The sequence below is a fragment of the Adiantum capillus-veneris genome, chromosome 17 (assembly GCF_014529385.1).
Source record: "Adiantum capillus-veneris isolate H3 chromosome 17, ASM1452938v2, whole genome shotgun sequence".
In the NCBI taxonomy this organism is placed as follows: domain Eukaryota; kingdom Viridiplantae; phylum Streptophyta; class Polypodiopsida; order Polypodiales; family Pteridaceae; genus Adiantum; species Adiantum capillus-veneris.
The window spans coordinates 58,932,007-58,951,395 of record NC_140947.1 but is presented as its reverse complement, the minus strand read 5'-3'; the positions used below and the strand labels follow the sequence as shown (position 1 = coordinate 58,951,395).

The 19,389-nt window shown below is 45.9% G+C and overlaps 1 protein-coding gene across 4 annotated transcripts in view; it reads right to left on the bottom strand.

The window, feature by feature from the left end:
* Nucleotides 1-275: 275 nt before the first annotated feature.
* The window catches only part of LOC147437319 (protein CYTOSOLIC ABA RECEPTOR KINASE 7-like), a 45,783-nt gene continuing 26,669 nt past the window's right edge, over nucleotides 276-19,389 (bottom strand). For 3 of the 4 annotated variants that reach the window (XM_086486873.1, XM_086486872.1, XM_086486869.1), the window contains exons 2-8: nucleotides 17,822-17,980; nucleotides 17,506-17,747; nucleotides 17,300-17,426; nucleotides 16,861-17,134; nucleotides 16,635-16,767; nucleotides 16,471-16,557; nucleotides 276-684 (exon numbers count right to left, since the gene is read on the bottom strand). In XM_086486873.1, the coding sequence (XP_086342999.1) occupies nucleotides 553-684; nucleotides 16,471-16,557; nucleotides 16,635-16,767; nucleotides 16,861-17,134; nucleotides 17,300-17,426; nucleotides 17,506-17,747; nucleotides 17,822-17,909 (1,083 nt within the window). In that variant the 5' untranslated portion in view covers nucleotides 17,910-17,980 and the 3' untranslated portion in view covers nucleotides 276-552. The remainder of the gene's footprint in view (nucleotides 685-16,470; nucleotides 16,558-16,634; nucleotides 16,768-16,860; nucleotides 17,135-17,299; nucleotides 17,427-17,505; nucleotides 17,748-17,821; nucleotides 17,981-19,389) is intronic. The other variant, XM_086486870.1, reaches the window with a different exon arrangement.

Below are 19,389 nucleotides of genomic sequence, written 5' to 3'. Positions count from 1 at the left end.
TCTCTCGGACACACCCCTCCCCAGTAGCTTTAGGCATCTACTTTGCCAAAGTATTGGATCATCACACAACACTAACACACAAGAAAGCTACTAGCCCACTACCCCCTCTACACACATGAGGGGAGCCTCTTGTAGATTTATTTATTTTTGTGGTCCCATGGGTCATTTTGGCCCCCCGAGGACGTAAATACAACATCATCATCATCTCACACACACACACACACACACACACACACACACACACACAAATTCCTGTTACATCTTGAAGGAGGATGTGAAATGAACAATTAATATGTTTTGATGATAAATAAGTTAACTAAATATAGAAAAATTTGCACTTAGGTTAGTTAACAAGAAGCGCAGTGAGATGTTGTTTCATGCCATCTTTATTGTCTGGATGATCAAAACTGATCGCATGTATACAAGAAGATATAATACAAGGTTTACAAACGGTTAGCGCAGGGGATGATACCATATCACAATCAAAATCTTTCACCACACTAAACAACCAGAACCACTAAAGTAAGTACAAACAAAAAGATGAGCTACATATCACGTCTGAGATTCAGTGACTGGCGGATTTGGTTTGAGGGTCAGCAATGGTTGCAAAGCCTTGACGACGATACTCATGTTGGGTCGAAACTCGGACTCATACTGGACACAAAGAGCTGCAACTGCTGCAATCTGAAACACAATGTGCAGGGTGTAAGGATCATCAAAAAGTAAGACAGCTGCTAATCTATATTTTATATTGAAGCCTACGACAACCAGCGAAGGAGTTTGAATCACACACCATGCAACGCATTTACACTATGAACCACCACTGTAAACTGCCATTGGCAGGTTAAGACGTTTTGAAACCCATTTTTTGAAAGGTTCTCATAGGCAGATATGACTAACTTTCCATTTAGACATCTCTTAGAAAACACAGTCGAACATCTGTTGCAGCCTCGAACTACCCGTATTTGTTGGACAGTGCTCTTTGTTGCAATTCTAGCAAAAGGTTCCAGACTAGATTTATATATCCTATTACTCAAGGAATTCCTTCTAGTCACAAAAACATGGTATAAGAAGATTAAAAAGCTCTGTAGTCTAGAGGACACAGAGGAGGAAGCAGGTGAAGAGGAAACATGTGAGATCAAAGCATGGAGGAGAATGCCTTACGAAATCCAAACAATGATAATAAAACAAGGTGGTAAGGTACATAATGTCTCGGTCCTATCCATAAGTAAAACTTAGTGCTGATCGCCTGACCCATTGTGGTGTGGTATTGAATACCATAACCTTGGTCTTCCCAAAGTAACAGACATACCAGTATCCTGTGCAAATGTGTGTAAAGCATCAAGATGTGCTGCATCCCCTGAGGTGAATCTGAAATAAGCACAACATCATCTACATATAACATAGGGCTATCCAGGTCCTTGCCAACTGAGCTCCTCTGTCACCCTCCCTCTCTATGTAGTCTGAAGCCTCATCCACATACAAACCAAAAAGCGTGGGGGATAGCGGAACACCCTGTTTCACCCCAATGCTGGAGTGAATAATCACTGACATCCCCTGGCGTATACGCACTCTTCCTATACAAGGCCATGATCCCTGAGCTCTACAAGCACTTGCAGCTCCTGCAGTCTGCACATCAAACTGCCCCTCTTCATCTGAGCCCCTTCGAGGAGCAGAGGCCTCCATCTATGTCTGCTACGCCCACATGGGAGAAGTCAAAGACGAGGCCAAGCGGAGGGACAAACTCCCCCCACAGAAGTATGGCCAAAGGGGAGCGAGGCGAGGATTGGAGGGAGGGGGGCTGCGGGAGGAGAGGATTAACAGGGCCAAGGGTGGGAGCAGGGGGTAGCGGGAGGGGGGCGCGCAGCGGGAGAAGGGGATAACGAGGCGCAGGGATAAGAGGAGAGGCAGCGGATCGGTGGCAAGGGGTGCAGGGGGAGGGCTGCAAGGGGCAGGGAGTCCACGGCAGCCTCTGCCTGCAGATGCCGCGAGGGCATGATTTTGGGGGGCAAGGGTGGGAGCAGGGGGTAGTGGGAGGGGGGCGCACAGCGGGAGAAGGGGATAAGAGGAGAGGCAGCGGATAGGTGGCAAGGGGTGCAGGGGGAGGGCTGAAAGGGGCAGGGAGTCCACGGCAGCCTCTGCCTGCAGATGCCGCAAGGGCATGATTTGGGGGGGGGAGGGGAGGGGATGGCAATGTTGAACGGGGTGTAACGGGAGGGCATCACATGCCAACGGAAAAGAACAGACAAGATAACTTCAAGCACTTCAAAACAATTGAACCGAGAGAAAGAGAGAGAATGACACACGAGACATGGGGTGGCGGAGTTCCACCCCAAGAGAGCACTGGCCCCAAACCCTGGCGCCCCTTTCGGTTATAGTGCTTCAACTCGTTACAACTCTGACGACAACTCTCCGCACCTTCCATGCGGTAAGATGACAGAGAGGGGACCCTCGGGTCATATTTAAAGGCCCTTGGCCCAAAAAGTAGTTTACATGAAAGCTTACAGAACTGAAAGCATCTGATCTCCCAAAAGCAGCTAGCGACGTAAATTCAGGGATCCGTACAACAACAACGTCAGCAAGCATCAGTGCAAAATGCAGAACAGTCCGCCACATGGCAGTCAGCCTGTCAGCACATTTTACGGACTGTCCGTACAATCCAACCACGTCATCAGTAGCTACGCAAAATCTTTTCTGTGTGGGTCCTGCCTTATTATTATTAGGCCCCACCAAACGGGGGTCCCATAAGTTGGTAAATCTTCAGTGTTTGGCCCACTCGGCGAGGATCTGTAAGTTGGTAGAAACTTCTTCTACTTCTGCTGCCGCTAGGACTTAGACCCCTCGGTCGAGATCTACAAGTTGGCTAGGATTAGGTTTGGGAAACCCTACCCCGCCGGGTCTTCAGTGGCTTGACACGTCAGCAATTCGTGACATCACCCCTTCTTGAAAGAAGAGTAATCGTCCGTGATTATACCAAATCTGCAAAACAACTCAAGTTAGTTCAAAAATATCCGAGAATCATTCCGAGGGACAATCAGTTTTTTCATTCCATATCAGAGCTCTTGATAGTCTTGGCATAGCAAAATTAGCCATCACATCCAGACCGTACTGACGTATAAACGGTGTCTTGATGCACTAAGATTACATACCTGGACCATCTCACCAATTAGAAATATTCAATGGTTGACACATCACAATGCAACACAAATGCTCACATATGTTACGACAAACGATTTTAGGTATGAAGCTACTCAACGACTACCTCCTCACCCCCCCCCCCCGCAAATAACCGAAAAAGGCCCACGTCATGAGCTTAGAAGACTGATACAACCAAATGCTCCTCAAACCGCAGCGTACGTTGCTTGGAGGTTTCAAGCAAACAACTAAACGCTCCCTAGAAACCGGTCTGTGTCGTTCACAGTTTTCTAGCATACAACAAAATGCTCCCCAGACACCCAGTCTGTGTCGTTCCAAGGTTTCAAACATTATCAAACATCAATTCTTCTCTTCAGTACTCCACCCAGAAGTAAATCACAAATCATTGAAACCAATATTAAAACTAGAGTCGAGCAATTCTCAAATCAGCCCCAAGACAAGTTTAAAACAAATACGATTTATTTCAAACAGTATTTCCAAACAATTCCACAAACAAGTTGTCAAACAAAGTTTTGAGAACGTCTAAATCAAACTTAACAAACATTCTCAGTGTATCTTGGTCAGTCGAGCTCGAAAAGACAACTAGCTTTCCATCTTGAAACCTGCACCAGAATTAGGGTTAGTTTCCTTCTTGAAGGTTGTAGCCAACCGTAGCATGGTCCATACGCTCTTGAATTGTCGAACAGACAGTGTTCCCGTAACAGTGATGGTAGTCCAATGATATGGCAATCACACTAGGCCTCCAAGGTTATCAGCTCAATGATAGACACCTGATGAAAGATGTCGAGAAATTTCAAGTTGTAATCTGCTAAGGTTTGTGTGGCAAGCGTGTCAATATACCCCACTCTGCCAGAAGTGGCACTCCAAAGGAAGATGTCAAATGGCATGTAACTTCCGGCAAAAATTTTCTTGAAAGCTTGCCAAGTCCTTGGAGTCTGCAGCTTGGTAGCTATAGACATCCACCATTGCATGGCATTGTCTCTAAGAAAAGCAGTGGCTCAAAAGATGTCAAGATTGTGACGTGTTCTTCATGATTGTATTACCTTTCTCGTTTGGTTCTCTTGCAAATACGAAGACATACCAGATCAGAGACCCCTGTTCTTGAAAGGATGTGCCTCTTTGCCCAAGAGTCGCACCTATTCGCGAATACCCATGCCTCTTCGGTGAATGGCTGCACCTCTACGCCGAATGGTCACGACTCTATAGCAGAGGGACACGACTATTGGCCTAGGGTCATGTCTTTTGACCTATGGTCATGTCTCTTCAGATTCTATATAAGAACGCCCTTGTAACACATTTCAATGAATCAAACACATTCAGTCTCTGAGTCTCTTGTTCTCAAGTTCTGTTCAAAGTTCAGTTTTCATCTAAGTTTAAGTATGAATAAACACACATAGTAAGCGTGTTCTTCACAGTGGTATCACAACAAAAAAAAATTCCCGGGCCTCTGGACTTGGCGTCTACCTAACTTCGTTGTTGCCTACCCTTCCCGCAATCCTCACCTCGTGAATTGTATGGCAGCAGAGGAAAGATGGTGCCTAATTACCTACATGTATGAGGTAAGAAAAAAAAGAATATAAAGAGGCCAGACAGCAGTGTGTGTGAGTGTGTGGCGTACCCAGAGCATGTGTGTGGCGTACCCGGAGAGATGTGCACAGCGTGTGCCCGAAGGCTCGTACATGGAGTATTGTGCCCTTTCGCCACACCTTTTCCCAAGCAGTAGAGCAGCATCACAAGCAACAACAGCATTCGATATCTCCTTGCGCTGGCTGAATTTTAACGCTGCTGAGTTCTTACGCTGAGGTTTTTTTACGCTGGCTGGCTGACCTTATAATTTATTTAAAGTGCCCAACCGCCCCAAATTTGGGGTGACCGACCAAAAGAGGTGATTTATTAAAAACATAACCACATCACGTAAGCATGGCTGAAAATTACTCAGCGCAGCCAATTGAACAAACCAGCCTTACAGCGAAAATTCCAGCGTTGGCCTTCTTGCGAGCAGTTCTTCTGGCCGCACATCACGCGTCCCGAATTTTACCTCCTCATGGATGACGACGCGTACGACATGCCTGCTCCGTACCTGTCGTACGTAGACGACGTGCCGGAAGAAATCATTCCCGAAAATCCTCCTTTGCCTTTACCGGCTCTTGCACGAGAACCTCTTCCCACCCACGAGATTATCATCATTTCCGATTCATTGGAACCCGACATCATACTTATTCCGGATTCTCCAAAGCCAGAAATTGCAGAGATTCATGCACCAGTACCTGTTCCTGCACCCGTCCCAGAGCAGGCAATTTCGGAAGTACCAGTGGGGATTCCGTCTCCCACGTACTCTCCCGAACCTCCTAACCCTCTAGAAAGAGAATACCTGGTGCACATCTCGCAACGCCGTTTCGGGTTCCAAAGGTGGTCAGTTTGGCGGATTACCATTCGGAGCGAGTAAGCAGAGTTGCCACATTACGAGTTCCTTTTGACTCATTTCCCATTTGTCGCACACCACATTCCGGCTCGTTACGTGGATAACCTCTCCAAGATCTAGACTTCCCACACATTGGTTCCTTTTCACGCAGAGGAAGTTGTGCCAGATTACACTGCACTGACTCCAGAGCTCGACGAGATCGAAGATTTCACGGAGGACGACCCGGCATTCACTGAGTTCGCGGAGCCACTACACACACCGCCTACTTTGCCTACAGGTTGGTCTTTTCTAGCCTCACCTCGTTACGAGTTGTGAGCTCGTTATGTCGGACTCAGAGACACAGCAGGGACAGGTGGATGGAGCTGCACTCTTGGCCGCTATTCAGCAACAGTTTGAGGCCCAAGCTTCACGACAGGCCCAGCTCGAGTCCATGCTCCAGTCCTTGTCAAATGAAGTCAAAGCCCTGACACAGCCGACACCTCAGCAGGATGGCAGATCTACATCATCCGTACGCAACGAAGATCAAGCCATGTCGGATCCACCTGATGAGATTAACAATCCTGAACTTAAATATTTATTTCGATTAATCACAGAATCTAATAATAAAAAAGTGGACATAAAACCCCTCGAACCTTATGATGGTCGACGCAATAAGCGGGTGATTGATCAATGGATATTCAAAATGGACAATTATTTTAATAACCTGGACATTATAACCGAACAAAAAAAAGTAGCTTTGACTGCTAGCCTCCTAAAAGACACTGCCTTTCTTTGGTGGCAAAATCGGATTGCCTTAGGAAAACAAACGCCGACGTGGGCAAAATTCAAGCGTGCAATGTGCAAAGCCTTTGTGCCAACAAGTGTTGATTTTCATGTGGGTTCTGCGTTGCGCCACTTAAAGCAAACAGGCTCTGTGGCTGCTTACATATCTCAGTTCCAACGATTGAACTTGGAGATAATGACCATTACTCCCGACAATAAATTGCATTTTTTTTGTCGATGGACTTGAGCCCACCCTTTGCGATGATGTACACAAGGCAAACCCCCCTACAGTTGAGGACGCCATTTCATATGTGGAACGGTTAGGTAACTTTCGCAAAGACCACTTTTCGCTTGGTCGAGCCGGTGATCGCCCATTTGGTCGCGGATCCCGTGTCCCTTTTCGAAACCTGCATGACATCTCTTATTCAGGCAACATATCACATAATGGCTCTAATGTTCACAGTCCCAATCAACTGCTAGTTCCTTGTCCCAATCTAGTGTTTGGAGTCCGAGAGCGCAGAATAGTAGACCAAATTTGCAAAATGATCGGTCTAATTTTAATCGACGTCGCCAAGACCGACAATCTTTTCGGTAAAATTCTTATCTGGACAGACGTTCGTATGGAAATCAAGCGTCAACTTTTGCCGCTCCTCCACAATAGTCCAGTTCACAACTATCCAAAGATAGGTTATGTACCCTTTGTGGTGGACCTCGTCATTGGTTCCAATGTGATAAACGGCCTCAACCGTCTAATCTGCAACGCAACGCTAATGCAGACACACCGACAGTGTTACCTTTTAATTCTGACCAATCTGCCGATTCTACTTCACAGCAAGACAGAGGCAAACGTGTTGTTAACACAATAGGCCTTTCCAAGGTGTAGCTTGTCTAATCACGTCTTAAGTCTCCTTGGCTTCATTCATGGCAAACCAGTTAACATTTTGGTTGATAGCGGATATTTCAATAATTTTGTGAGCACCAACATTGTGCATCGACTAAAATTGCCTATTGTCCAGAGTACTCAGCCATACGATGTTGAGTTGGTAGATGGGTCATTTTTAACGTGCAACACAATTGTTCAGCAGTTTCCCTTTGACGTTCAAGAATATCAGGACAGAGCAAAGTAAGCAGCTGGCTGGGATAGCTAAATAGCTAAATCACAAGAGATCCAGCATGGTCGCTGGCAGATCTCATCAATCTCCTCCATGGACAATAGTCTGACCGGGCGTCCTGCATGCCTGGCCAGAGTGATCCGAATCTTCTGATGCAGCCTCCGTCGATGTTGTGTAGTCCTCCGCAGTCGTGGGCGTATGGATCTCCCCAGCTCAATCGCTCGATCGATCAGTGTGCCTCTGGTGTCAGATGAATGTGAGCTCTGTTGTGGGAGTAGCTCCTCCAGCTATCCAGTGTCTGCTCTAAAGAAATCTGTGATCCGTCTCTGAGACTTGCTAGCCTCTCCACTCATCAGGCTATCTCTGTGTCTACGCAGCTCGAGCAAGAACAAACCCAGGCATCTCTGATCCTCGTATCCCATGACTGTGGAGAGTGGTCCAAAACCCTCTCTAAACAAGCAATGGAATCGGCCTCGTATCTCGTAGTAGACGGGGCAGCGGCATGTGTAATGCAACTCTGTCTCAGGCTCCATGTCACACAAGGGGCATGTCCTGGCCTTTGCTGGTACTCCGCTGTATCTCCCAGTCTCAATCCGCAGCTGGTGAGAAGATGTGCGTATCTGGCCAATAGCACATCGTATCCCATGAGACAAGTGGGCGTCCATGTATCTGGGTCTCATCGTATCCCATGAGACAAGTGGGTGTCCATGTATCTGGGTCTCGTCACAAAACCGTCCTCCATAAGCTGGAGAAGATGCTCTCTGTAGAAAGCCATCTTCGTGCCCAGCTCCTGTGCTGGCTGTATCCATGTCCTCTTGGTGTCTAGCTGAGTCAAGTCTTGGCAGATGAGCCTGGTGATCTCGGACTGTGTAAGAGTGAGAGATGGTGCATCCAATGAGTACTAGAAGGGTGGCAACCTGTCTATGCTAAACCCATGCGCCTGAACCATGATGTCATCTCCCCATACCAGCATGTTGTATCTCCCTGCATGGCTAACTGTCGAGAGGCCTCAGGTGCAAGGCGGGCATATCTATCTCTGGGAAGTTCCCACATGCGGTGTATGAAGGAGACTGATCTGGTGAGCGCCTCAACCACTAGTGGGGGGGCCGCTAGCTCTGCTCGGATAATAGCACGTGGTACTGAAGCCTTGGCTCTAATGAGCCACGAGATCATAGAGACCAGAGGTTTCTCCATGTTCCCCCATCCCTTAGTGCGACCCGGCCTCCCGTGATGATCCAATGAAGGTCCCCACAGAGAGAGAGAGAGAGAGAGAGAGAGAGAGAGAGAGAGAGAGAGAGAGAGAGAGAATGAAATGAAATGTTATATTAACGTCTTCAAAAGGCCAAAGTGACCTATGAGACCAAAAAGTTACAATGTGGTTGATCTGATACAAAGTCAGAGTAACAAGATGACAAAATGATAGAATGATAAAAGAGAGAGAGAGAGAGAGAGAGAGATATGATATGATATATTAACGTCTTCAAAAGGCCAAAATGACCTATGAGACCAGCTGATACAAACTGGTGAAACTAGTACAATGTCTGAATACAAAAGTACAAAGGCACTGAATGCAAAAAATAAAAATGAGAAGTGAGTAGTGACAGTGAAAATGAAGTGTAGAGTAAGTTCTCAATGACACTCCGGATGTCGTGCTAGGATGTCCCTGATCCTCTGCTGAAGTCTCCGTCGATGGAGTGTGCTCCTGTGTCTCGGTCGTGGTCGCCTCGATCTCCCAAGCTCAATCGCCATGTCAATGAGGGTGCCTCTGGTATGCAAGCGAGCACAACTCTGCGCTGGTGGCTGCTCTCATGGCTTTCCCGATCCAAAGAAATCTGTGATCGGTCTCTGTGACTGTCGTGTCCCATGTTTCCTCAACAGACTATCCCTATGCCGCTGTAGCTCAAGTAGATATAAGCCAAGGCATCTCTGATCCTCATACTTCATGACTCTATCTAGGGGTCCAAAGCCCTCCCTGAATAAGCAATGGAAGCGCCCTCGTATCTCATGATACAGTGCAGTGCCATATGTAATGTAACTCTGTCCTGGCTCTGTACCGCATAATTTACATATCCTACTCTTCGGTGGTATCCCTCTGAATCTGCCCGTCTCAATCTCCAAATGGTGCGAGGATGTGCGGATCTGACCTATAGCGCATCGCAAACTATGAGACAGATGAGTGTCCATGTAGCTCGGACGAATCACAAACCCATCTCCCGAGAGTTGGAGAAGATGCTCCTTGTAGAAAGCCATCTTCGTGCCCAACTCCTGCACTGCTCTACCCATGTCCTCCTAGTGTCCAACTGTATAAGATCCTGACGAATAAGTCTAGTGATCTCCGTCCATGTGATTGGTAGTGAAGGTGCATCCAGGGAATACTGAAAAGGAGGCAGTCTATCTAGGCTGAAACCATGCCTCTGAAACCAAGAGGTCATCTACGCATACCAACATGATGTGTCTCCTTGCGTCTCTAACTGTCTAGAAGACTCCAGAGCCAATCTAGCGTATCTGCCTCCACATGTATCCCATAGGCTGTGCAAAAAGGACACTGATCTGGTAATAGCCTCAATCTCTATAGGAGGGGCTGCTAGCTCCGCTCGAATAATCGCATGTGGTACGGAGGACTTGGCTCTTATCATCCGAGAGATCATAGATACCAAGGGCCTCTCCATGTTCCTCCACCTGTCATGATCCACAGATGGTCCCCACACCTGTACCCCATAAAGCATAGCTGAAGCAACCAAAGTATCAAAAAGCCATAGCTTTGTTCGTGGTTCCTGAAACTGAACCTGAGAACACATCCTCTCTAGCCCTCCCAGTGCTGCATATGCTCTAGACAGTCTAGTCTCTGCTGCTCTCCTCAGAGCAAACCTCGGTCCCAAGAATACCACCCCAAGATATGTATATGCATCTGTGTATTCCACAGTGTCTTGACCATATACGAGTGTAGGTGCCGATCTCCTGACCCACTGCGGAGTAGTGTTAAACATGGTTTTACCAAGGTTCACAGACAATCTACTATCCTCCGCAAAGCTGTGTAATGCATCCAACTGTCTCTGCATGCCCTCTGGTGACTTTGATATCAACACAATATCATCAGCATATAGTAACAAAGGGATCCATGTCCCTGCTAGCTGAGCACCTCTGTCGCCTTCTCTGTCAATGTAGTCAGAAACCTCATCTACATACATACCAAATAGTGTAGGGGACAGAGGACACCCCTGCTTCACACCAATAGTGGAATGCACAATGTCAGAAATTCCCTCAGGAGTGCGTACGTGGCCAATCACTGAGCCGTATAAAGCCATGATCCCCCAAATGATCTCTGTGGGCACTCTCAACTCCTGTAACCTGCGCATCAATCTGGCTCTCGGTACTGTGTCGAATGCTTTGCGGAAATCCACAAAGCAACAATACATCCGTCTCCCATGTGCCCTACCCTCCTCAATAATGGCTCTAAGTGTAAGAATATGGTCCAAGGTGGAGAAACCCCTCCTGAATCCAGCCTGTCCTGCTGCTCGTATGCCCTCATTTTCTGCCCATTTACTCAGTTGCTGCTCCAGGATGGACACATACAACCGTGCTAATGTGTGCCCTACCATAATAGTACGGTAATTCCCTGGTACCTTGGGATCCCCTGGTTTAAAGAGAGGTACAATAGTAGATAAACTCCAAGACCTGGGCAGTCCCTCACACATGACCCGGTTAAACAACCGCGCAAGAACCTCTGACAATAAATCTCTAGCATGTATCAAGTGCTCTGCCACCAACCATCATGATCATATGCTCTCCTAGTCTTCATCCTGTCAATGGCCTTCTTCACCATCTCAGTGGTAAAGAAGGTACTGGTGTCTGGGCATGGCTCTGGGGGGTTTGGTAGAGGCGGTTGCCCCGGTATTGTATATAATGATGCTGCATACTAACCCCAAATTTCGGGAGAAGTAATCGCTGGAGGGGGGGAGTGCTCATGGAAGAAACGCCAGGCCTCTGAATCTCGACTCAAAAAGAGCTGATACAAATCACGTTCCAACTAGACTAAAAAGGCCCGCTTCTTCCGTCGTACTAGACGCCGAAGAGCAATCCGAGACTGTTTATATGTGATCACCCCAAGTACAAGCTCGCGCTGAATCTGAGCTCTCATCTCTCTGCACTCATCATCATACCAACTATTTTGAGGTATGCTCCCAGAACGTCTTCTCTGATCTGGTCGAGTATGTGGGTATGCCTCTGTTGCTGCCCCATGCAAGATCTCAGTCAATAGAGTAGTAATCTCCTCCACAGTATAAACTGGCTCGGCTGCCCACATCCGTCTGTAAATCTCCTCTACATACACCGAGTCGGTCTCTGGTGTAAAAGCATATCGTGTGTGTGCAATCCTTTGTGGTGTCTGAGAAGCACTGTACTGGAAGGAGACTGAAAAAGTCAAAAGAGCATGGTCCACTGCTATTCCAACAGGTCTAGATCCCACACTAAGATCCTGAATACTAGAAATGAAGCTCGGTGAAGTCATGACATAATCCATTGTACTAGCCCCATGTCTGTGCGGAAAGCATGTAAATCCCCCAGAAGAAGGAAAAATCTCTATTCCATTAAGTATGGCCAAACCATGCATAGCCGTCATCTCCATGAGATATCTCCCATACTCTGTATGCTCCCTATTTGTTGAGTGTCTGCCAAGCCCCATCTCCAAAATATCCACTTCTCTGAGTATCTCCTCTGAGGTATCATAGAATACCGTTTGGGAGTTGGCCGTCCTGGCATTAAAGTCTCCCAGGAGAATGATATCTCCATCTCTAGAAAACTCCCATATGTCATCATCAAGTATAGAGAAAGGAGATTGTCCTCTGGGTGAGGCATAGACTGAAGTACTAGGGGGAAAGTAACATATAGCAATATATAAGAATCTGCCCGTCTCAGCTCTTAGTCTCACCCACGTGTATCTCGCCTGGTCATCTCTCCGAACTATCTGTAATAGCGGCTGCAATTCCTCCTTGAATAAGACAGCTACACCTCCTGAACCCCGGCTCCCGTGCTAGGATCTAGCATCTGGTCTACAAGCTGTTTCCCATAAATAACCAGTCACACGTGGCATCAACTGTCCAGCCATCAAATGCGTTTCTGAGTAAAAAACAATGTCTCTATCTCTGAAGCTATCCTCAAAAGCACTCACATCCAACCTATAAGATCCATTACAATTCCATGCCGCCATCCGGAGCGTGGTCCCATAGGTCTCGCACCGTCATGCTGTGCGCTTTTCCAAAACCACTACTTTCCCTCCTCTATAAAATGCAATTTTTCCTTTCTCCCTTGCTGCCTTAATCTCTGGCATCAACTCTTGCATATGTGTTATTTGCGCAAAAGTAAGGTCATCTCCCATAAATATCCCTGTGTTCTTAAGTGCTGGTCTCTTCTTTAGGAATTCCTTCCTTGATTCCATAGTTGGGAATCGCAAAATAAGTGCTTTCTCTTTGACATTTCCCTTTCCATCAATTCCCTTCTTTCCTACTCTCCAAGCACCTGTATGCGTAGGTTCCGGGATGCCCATGCGTTGCAAGAGTTCCTTCACTTCATCCTCTACATTTCCAGTGTCTTTGATACCTGTAATACGCACATGCAGGGCTCTATTCCTCCTCTTCTGTTCCTCTTCAATGGTCACATTGATGATGGTAGAAGTCTGTACGGCTTCTGGCATCTGGGCCTTCCCTTTCTTTGCACCCGCAATCCATTTTTCTGCTTCGTCAACCTTCTCTTGTGTTTTAAAAAGGCGCTCCGCCCATGAAGAGGCCGCTTTCGAATTTTGCTCTTCCCCTTTGCGCAAAGTTTCCACTTGCTCCTTAATTTCCTCAAGCTCCTTCAACATCGAAGGCTGATTTTCCCTCTCCATTTTGGGCATAATCTTGCAAGCTGCAAGCTCCCCTTTAAGCTCTTCAATCACTGCATCCTTTTCCTTTGTGCACTTTTCCACATTTGTTTTCCAGGCATCAAAGCTTGCAATTGCCTCATCTAATTTTTTCTGCATCATACATTCCATAACATTCACTTCTGCCCACACTAAATTCTGCATCTCCCCTTTCAAGGATGCGTACATCTCATCATGTTTACCAAGCATCGCTTCATCCAATTCTTTCCTCATATCTGCATACATAGAATTCTTATAGTTATCCGCATTTGCATACATCTCTTTCCTAATATCATCTCTCATAAAGCTGAGCTCTGATTTAATCATTACTTGAATTCTTTCCATTAATACATCATCCTTGACTCTGATGGTTTTCCCTGCCAGTAAAGAACCTGGCGAGAGTATACTTTCTCTGTACCTCCGCTTGAAAGTCGCTTGCATTTTTTGTGGGGTGACGAAGCTACTTGTATCATCCAACTCATCTGGTTGGTCCATCCTCAGAGAGAAAACTCCCTTGCTGCGTATCGAGAGAGAGAGAGAGAGAGAGAGAGAGAGAGAGAGAGAGAGAGAGAGAGAGAGAGAGAGAGAGAGAGAGAGAGAAATCGAAATCGAAATCGAAATGTTATATTAACGTCTTCAACAGGCCAAAATGACCTATAAGACCAAACTGTTACAAAATTGTGAATCTGATACCATGTCTGGGTACAAAAAGACTAGAACAAAAATACTACTATTACTAGAATCCATCCTCATCTGCACTCTGGATGTCGAGAGAGTATGGCTTGAATCCTCTTCTGTAGTCTCTGTCGATGCTGTGTAGCCCCTCTCCTCAATCGTGGCCATCTACATCTCCGTTGCTCCAGTGCTCGGTCGATGAGAGTGCCGGTAGTGGTCGAATGAATGTGGCCCGAGCTTTGCAGTGATGGCTACTCCTCCGGCTGTTCCATATCTAGGGAAAAGAAATCTGTAATCTGTCTCTGGGACTATCTCTCTCTAGCTCTCCCCAGTAAAGTGTCTCTATATCTGTGTAACTCAAGTAGATATAGCCCAAGACATCTCTGATCCTCATAATCATGACCCTAGAGAGAGGACCGAAACCCTCTCTAAATAAGCAATGGAAACGGCCCCGAATCTCATAGTACACTGTGCAATGACATATGTAATGTAGTTCTATCTCTGGCTCCAACTGGCATAAGTGGCATATCTTGTTGTCTGCTAGTATCCCTCTGAATCTACCAGTCTCAATCTCCAACTGATGTGAGGATGTGCGTATCTGACCAATGGCACACCGCAAACCATGAGACATATGTGTATCCATGTAGCTGGGTCGAATCACAAACCCCATCTCCTGTAAGGTGGAGAAGATGCTCTCTATAGAAATCCATCTTCGAGCCTAACCCTGTGGTGGCTCTATCCATGTCCTTCTGGTATCCAGCTGGATCATGTCCCGACGAATGAGTCTAGTAATCTCCATCCCATGTAAGAGACATCGAGGGTGTCTGAAGAGAGTACTGGAAAGGGGGCAGCCTGTCCATGGTGAAGCCATGCATCTGAAACCATGATGTAATCTGTGCATACCACCATGAAGTGTCCCCCTGAAGAGCTAACTGTCTGGAAGACTCAAGGGTCAGTCTAGCATATCTGTCTCTAGTAGTATCCCACAAGCTGTGCACAAAGGAGACTGACCTAGTAAGCGCCTCAATCTCCATAGGAGGGGTAGCTAGCTCTGCTCGAATGATAGCGTGGGGTACGGAGGCCTTGGCTCTGATCAGGAGAGAGAGAGAGAGAGAGAGAGAGAGAGAGAGAGAGAGAGAGAATATTAACCTTCTTTGAAGGCCAACACTGACCTATAGGCCAAATTAGATGATCATTTAAACAGTCCACTTCGGGCATCATGCCATAAAAAAACTCGGCTATTCCTACACCCTCATGGCAGTTGATATTGGAGGAAGATTTATAAATATATATTGAACAAGGTAGAAATTTGAAGTGAAAACTTATTGTTGACTGCAGTGTTGAAAGCCACTCTTAAAAATTATTAGGAAGAATGAATCAAATCCACCCACCTAGTGAGAATCAACAGGTCTCTCCGATTGAGCCCTGAGTTCCACTTGTCTAGCTGGGTGGCTGTTGCGCAGCCTCGCTGCCCTAATGGACGCATACGGCCGCCCCACTCTAACTACTCTGTCCACAGCACCATGGCTCCTCTCCTTAAACTGCCGCAGTAAAGTCACCTCCCACCTGACCCCCTCCTCGACCCCTTCTTCCCTTTTTTGCTGTTTGTTTTAGGTTCACTTTCTGTTTTGGCTTGCTTGTTTTCTGTGTTGTTAATTTTTTCTTTTTTGCATACTGGCTGGGTGAGTTTGTATGTGTGGATATGAGTGAAATTTCTATATTTCTTATCTTTTTGTTTTCCATTTTTCTTCTCTCATATACAGGTTGGGTGTGTGGGTGTGTGTGCCTGTGTATTTGTTTGTTGTTTTTCATTCCCGCAGGGGTGGCAATGGGTTCTTCAACGTGGTGTTTTCCTGCCTTTGCGCAGATGGTCTTCATCACGTTGTTGCTGCTCTTCCAGCAGTCATCGTCGTTGTTCAGCCTTCGCTTTGCCAGTGTTTAGTCTGCTGGCTTTCAATGCTGGCTTTGCTGGCTCCCTCTTGCGGTGGTGCTTGGTAGCGGCTCCCTGGATGTTGAAAAGCGGTCTCCTTGATTTCCTTCATGGCACTTCACTGGTGGTTTTTCTTCTATCCTGGATGGGCACCACTGTGCTTTTCCTCTCACACTCACACTCTCACACACACACACACACACACACACACACACACACACACACACACACACAGTTGGATTTTCAAAAATCGACTTTTTCAAGCGATAGTGTCTTGTGAATGTTTTGTAGAGATAATGTGCACATGCTTCTGTTTTTCAAACACTGTTCTTCAAACAGTTTAAAAGCGGATTGCTGCTTTGCACAGATAAATAACCCAAGGTCTATATGCCTACTAATCAGAATCTCCCGGAATTGTGATACACCAATAAAGCATGAGCACTTATGTAAAATATAAGCCCACTACGGCACATTCCTTTTCCAGATTTCATGATTCATGCATACCACAAAAACATACCTTGGCAACTGCCTTAGGAGGGTAATCTGACTTTAGCTTTGGATCCACACACTGTTTCACTTTATCTTCACTAAGGCGAGGAGTTGCCTACAGTTTTTTAATAAAAAAAAGATGGTATGAATTCAACACGTAATTCTGATGACACCTACAAATAAAATACTTACCCATGTAACCAGGCTCTGTTGCCCACGAGGCATAGTGTGGTCCACTGGTTTTCTACCTGTGAGCAACTCTAACAAAACCACACCAAAACTGTAAACATCACTTTTCTGAGTGAGCTGGCCAGTCATCGCATACCTAGAACACAACCACAAGGAAACCCACAAAAATAAGAGGAAATGGGTGCTGAGCAATTGATTATAAAGCTTAATATCATAACTTGAAGCATACTCAGGAGCATGGTAACCAAACGTGCCCAGGACACGAGTGGAATGCAAGCGAGCAGCCATGTCAGGAGCTTGGTTGGAAAGATTAAAATCGGCAATCTTTGCGGTGAAATCGTCAAAAAGGAGGACATTGCTGGACCTAATGTCCCGATGGATAATGGGCGGTTGCATTTTCTCGTGAAGGTATTCCAAACCTCTTGCAGCACCCACAGCAATTTTAACCCTTTGCATCCAATCAAGAACAGGGCCTGGTTGTGCACCTTGCACACCCTTTCGACCTGTGAACATTGTTAGAGGAGTTCAGATAATACGTCCCAAACAGTTTGAACCATTGCTTTTGGACTTGTGAAATGTTGTGTCAGTTGCCATTCATGCTGTTCATTGAACTATTAGACAAGCACATCAACACAGTTAAAGGATAAGTGATAAGGCATCAACATCACCATGGAGAATGTCATGTAGAGATCCCATAGTAGCAAATTCATAAGCTAGGATCCGCAAGTCGCCATCAAGACAGTAACCGACAAGTTCAACCACATTGTCATGCCTCAACTTTGAAACCATAGCAATCTGCAGTAGCCCTTTCATCAAGTCAGCTTACAAGCAGTCAACATGTTCGTGTAAGAACGCCAAAAAGAAAGCCTGCAACCTGAGATAAAAAGTCTTCATCAGACTCTTGCTGATTGTTGACATCTAACTTCTTTATGGCAGCTGCCTTTCCATCAAGATTTGCATAGTATACACGGCCATAAGAACCCTCCCCAATCATAGACTTTACTCCAAAATTGTCCGTAGCTTCTTTCAGAATATCCAGAGGTAGACGAGGTGCCTCTATGGACTGCGCGCTCACACTGGCTGTATTCCTAGCTGCCATATCACCTTTTTGTGCACCTGTATGGTCTAAGCATTATTCAAGAATATAGTAGCATAAAGTTCCTAGACACTAAAATTAAACAAATAAATACCCCCATTTCCGTTCGTTGTTGGTGTTGCATGGGTAAGTGGAGGCCTATCATCATCAAAATTTCTTCGACAACTACAACAATTCCCCATCTTTGCCCACGACCACACACGTGCTACTTTGATCTCCTTTCTTATCTTCAAATGAAGCAATGTAGAAAACACTACAAAAAAAGGAAAGCACTTGAGAAAATAAAAAATAAAGACTGTTTCATTCATTTAAACACAATGTTATGAGATCTTATTCAAATCAATCACTGGTGTCTAATTCTGAGGAGCAAACGAGCCTGCTTTGAGAACAACATTTAGTATTCAACACTGCTACATGCATGTACTTCAAACATGTCAACCTTCTTTACATGTCTTCTTTAAAATTATGCCGCATGTTCTATGGCCTCAGAGAAAAGGGCCAAAACGATGAAATGTGTTCTACACCTCCATGCTCTTCCAAAGTGGGGTTGAGGACCCGCTTCGAACTATCTCATACATTCCTCATCCGAAATCTTGATAAAGGGTGCTGTAACTAGCTCATGTTCAATCTGTAAGAGCCAATATACTTCTCAACATGAGGCCAAAGGAATTGCTTATAAAACTTGGCGTGCTCAAGTCTTGGCTTGCATACTGTGTCCAAGTCTTGGCTTGGGATCCCTTGAGTATCTTGGCAAGCCACCAATTGCTTGCAGTCTCCTTTAGGTACATACCCACATGCATCCGTTCCGACTTGTCAATGGAGTTGCTGTTGGTGAAGGCAACCTCGAACTGTCTAATGAAAGAGAAAGCTATGGGGGCATCTCGTCTTCCATTGTAATTGTCGATTTCATGTCCTTATCTCTAGACTTGAAGACTTTTCTCTTGCTACAATGCTTGCGGCTTGCTTTCTTGATTTGGGTTTAGATTTGGGCTTATATAGAGTAGTCGTAGGAACACATGATGAGAAGTGGAAACAATTAGAGAAGTAGAGGCACTATACTCAAGAGAATATGATGGAAAAGAAAAAGATATATCTTTACTATCATTGAGGAGAGACAGAGAGCGATCTTTGTCTTTGCTTTTGTCTCTGTCTTTTGGAGCCTCTGTGCTCAGAAGCACCTCAATCACTGTTTCCTTTTAGCCTAGTGGCATCTTGACCAGTAGATCCTTGATGCTCAACAACATCCTTCCCTTGGGGCTTCTTGAAAGCATCTAAGACTCTCTCAGCATCTGACCAAGCGAGCAATGGTTGCACCCTGCATGTTGAGCTGAACTAAGTTCTTCTTTAGCATTTCTCCCTTGGCTCATCATGGCTCTTCCCATATTTTCTCAAAATCTCACTCCCAACTAAGAATCTCGAGAACTGGATCCTTCAACGTTTGCCGCCGATGTGATCTCAAAGTATGCCCACTCTTCAAGCCAACTCAAATTTAGACCTTGCAATCCCTCAAGCAAAGGCCGTAGCCTTCTCTTGCTCAACCTTTCTCGGAGAGAGTAGTCACCTGCAAGAACACAAGCAACTATTGCAAACTCCGTAAATTTTACAAGAAAACATCACTTGTCACCTCTGATACCAAAAAGCTATATCCCAGTTGAACTTGTC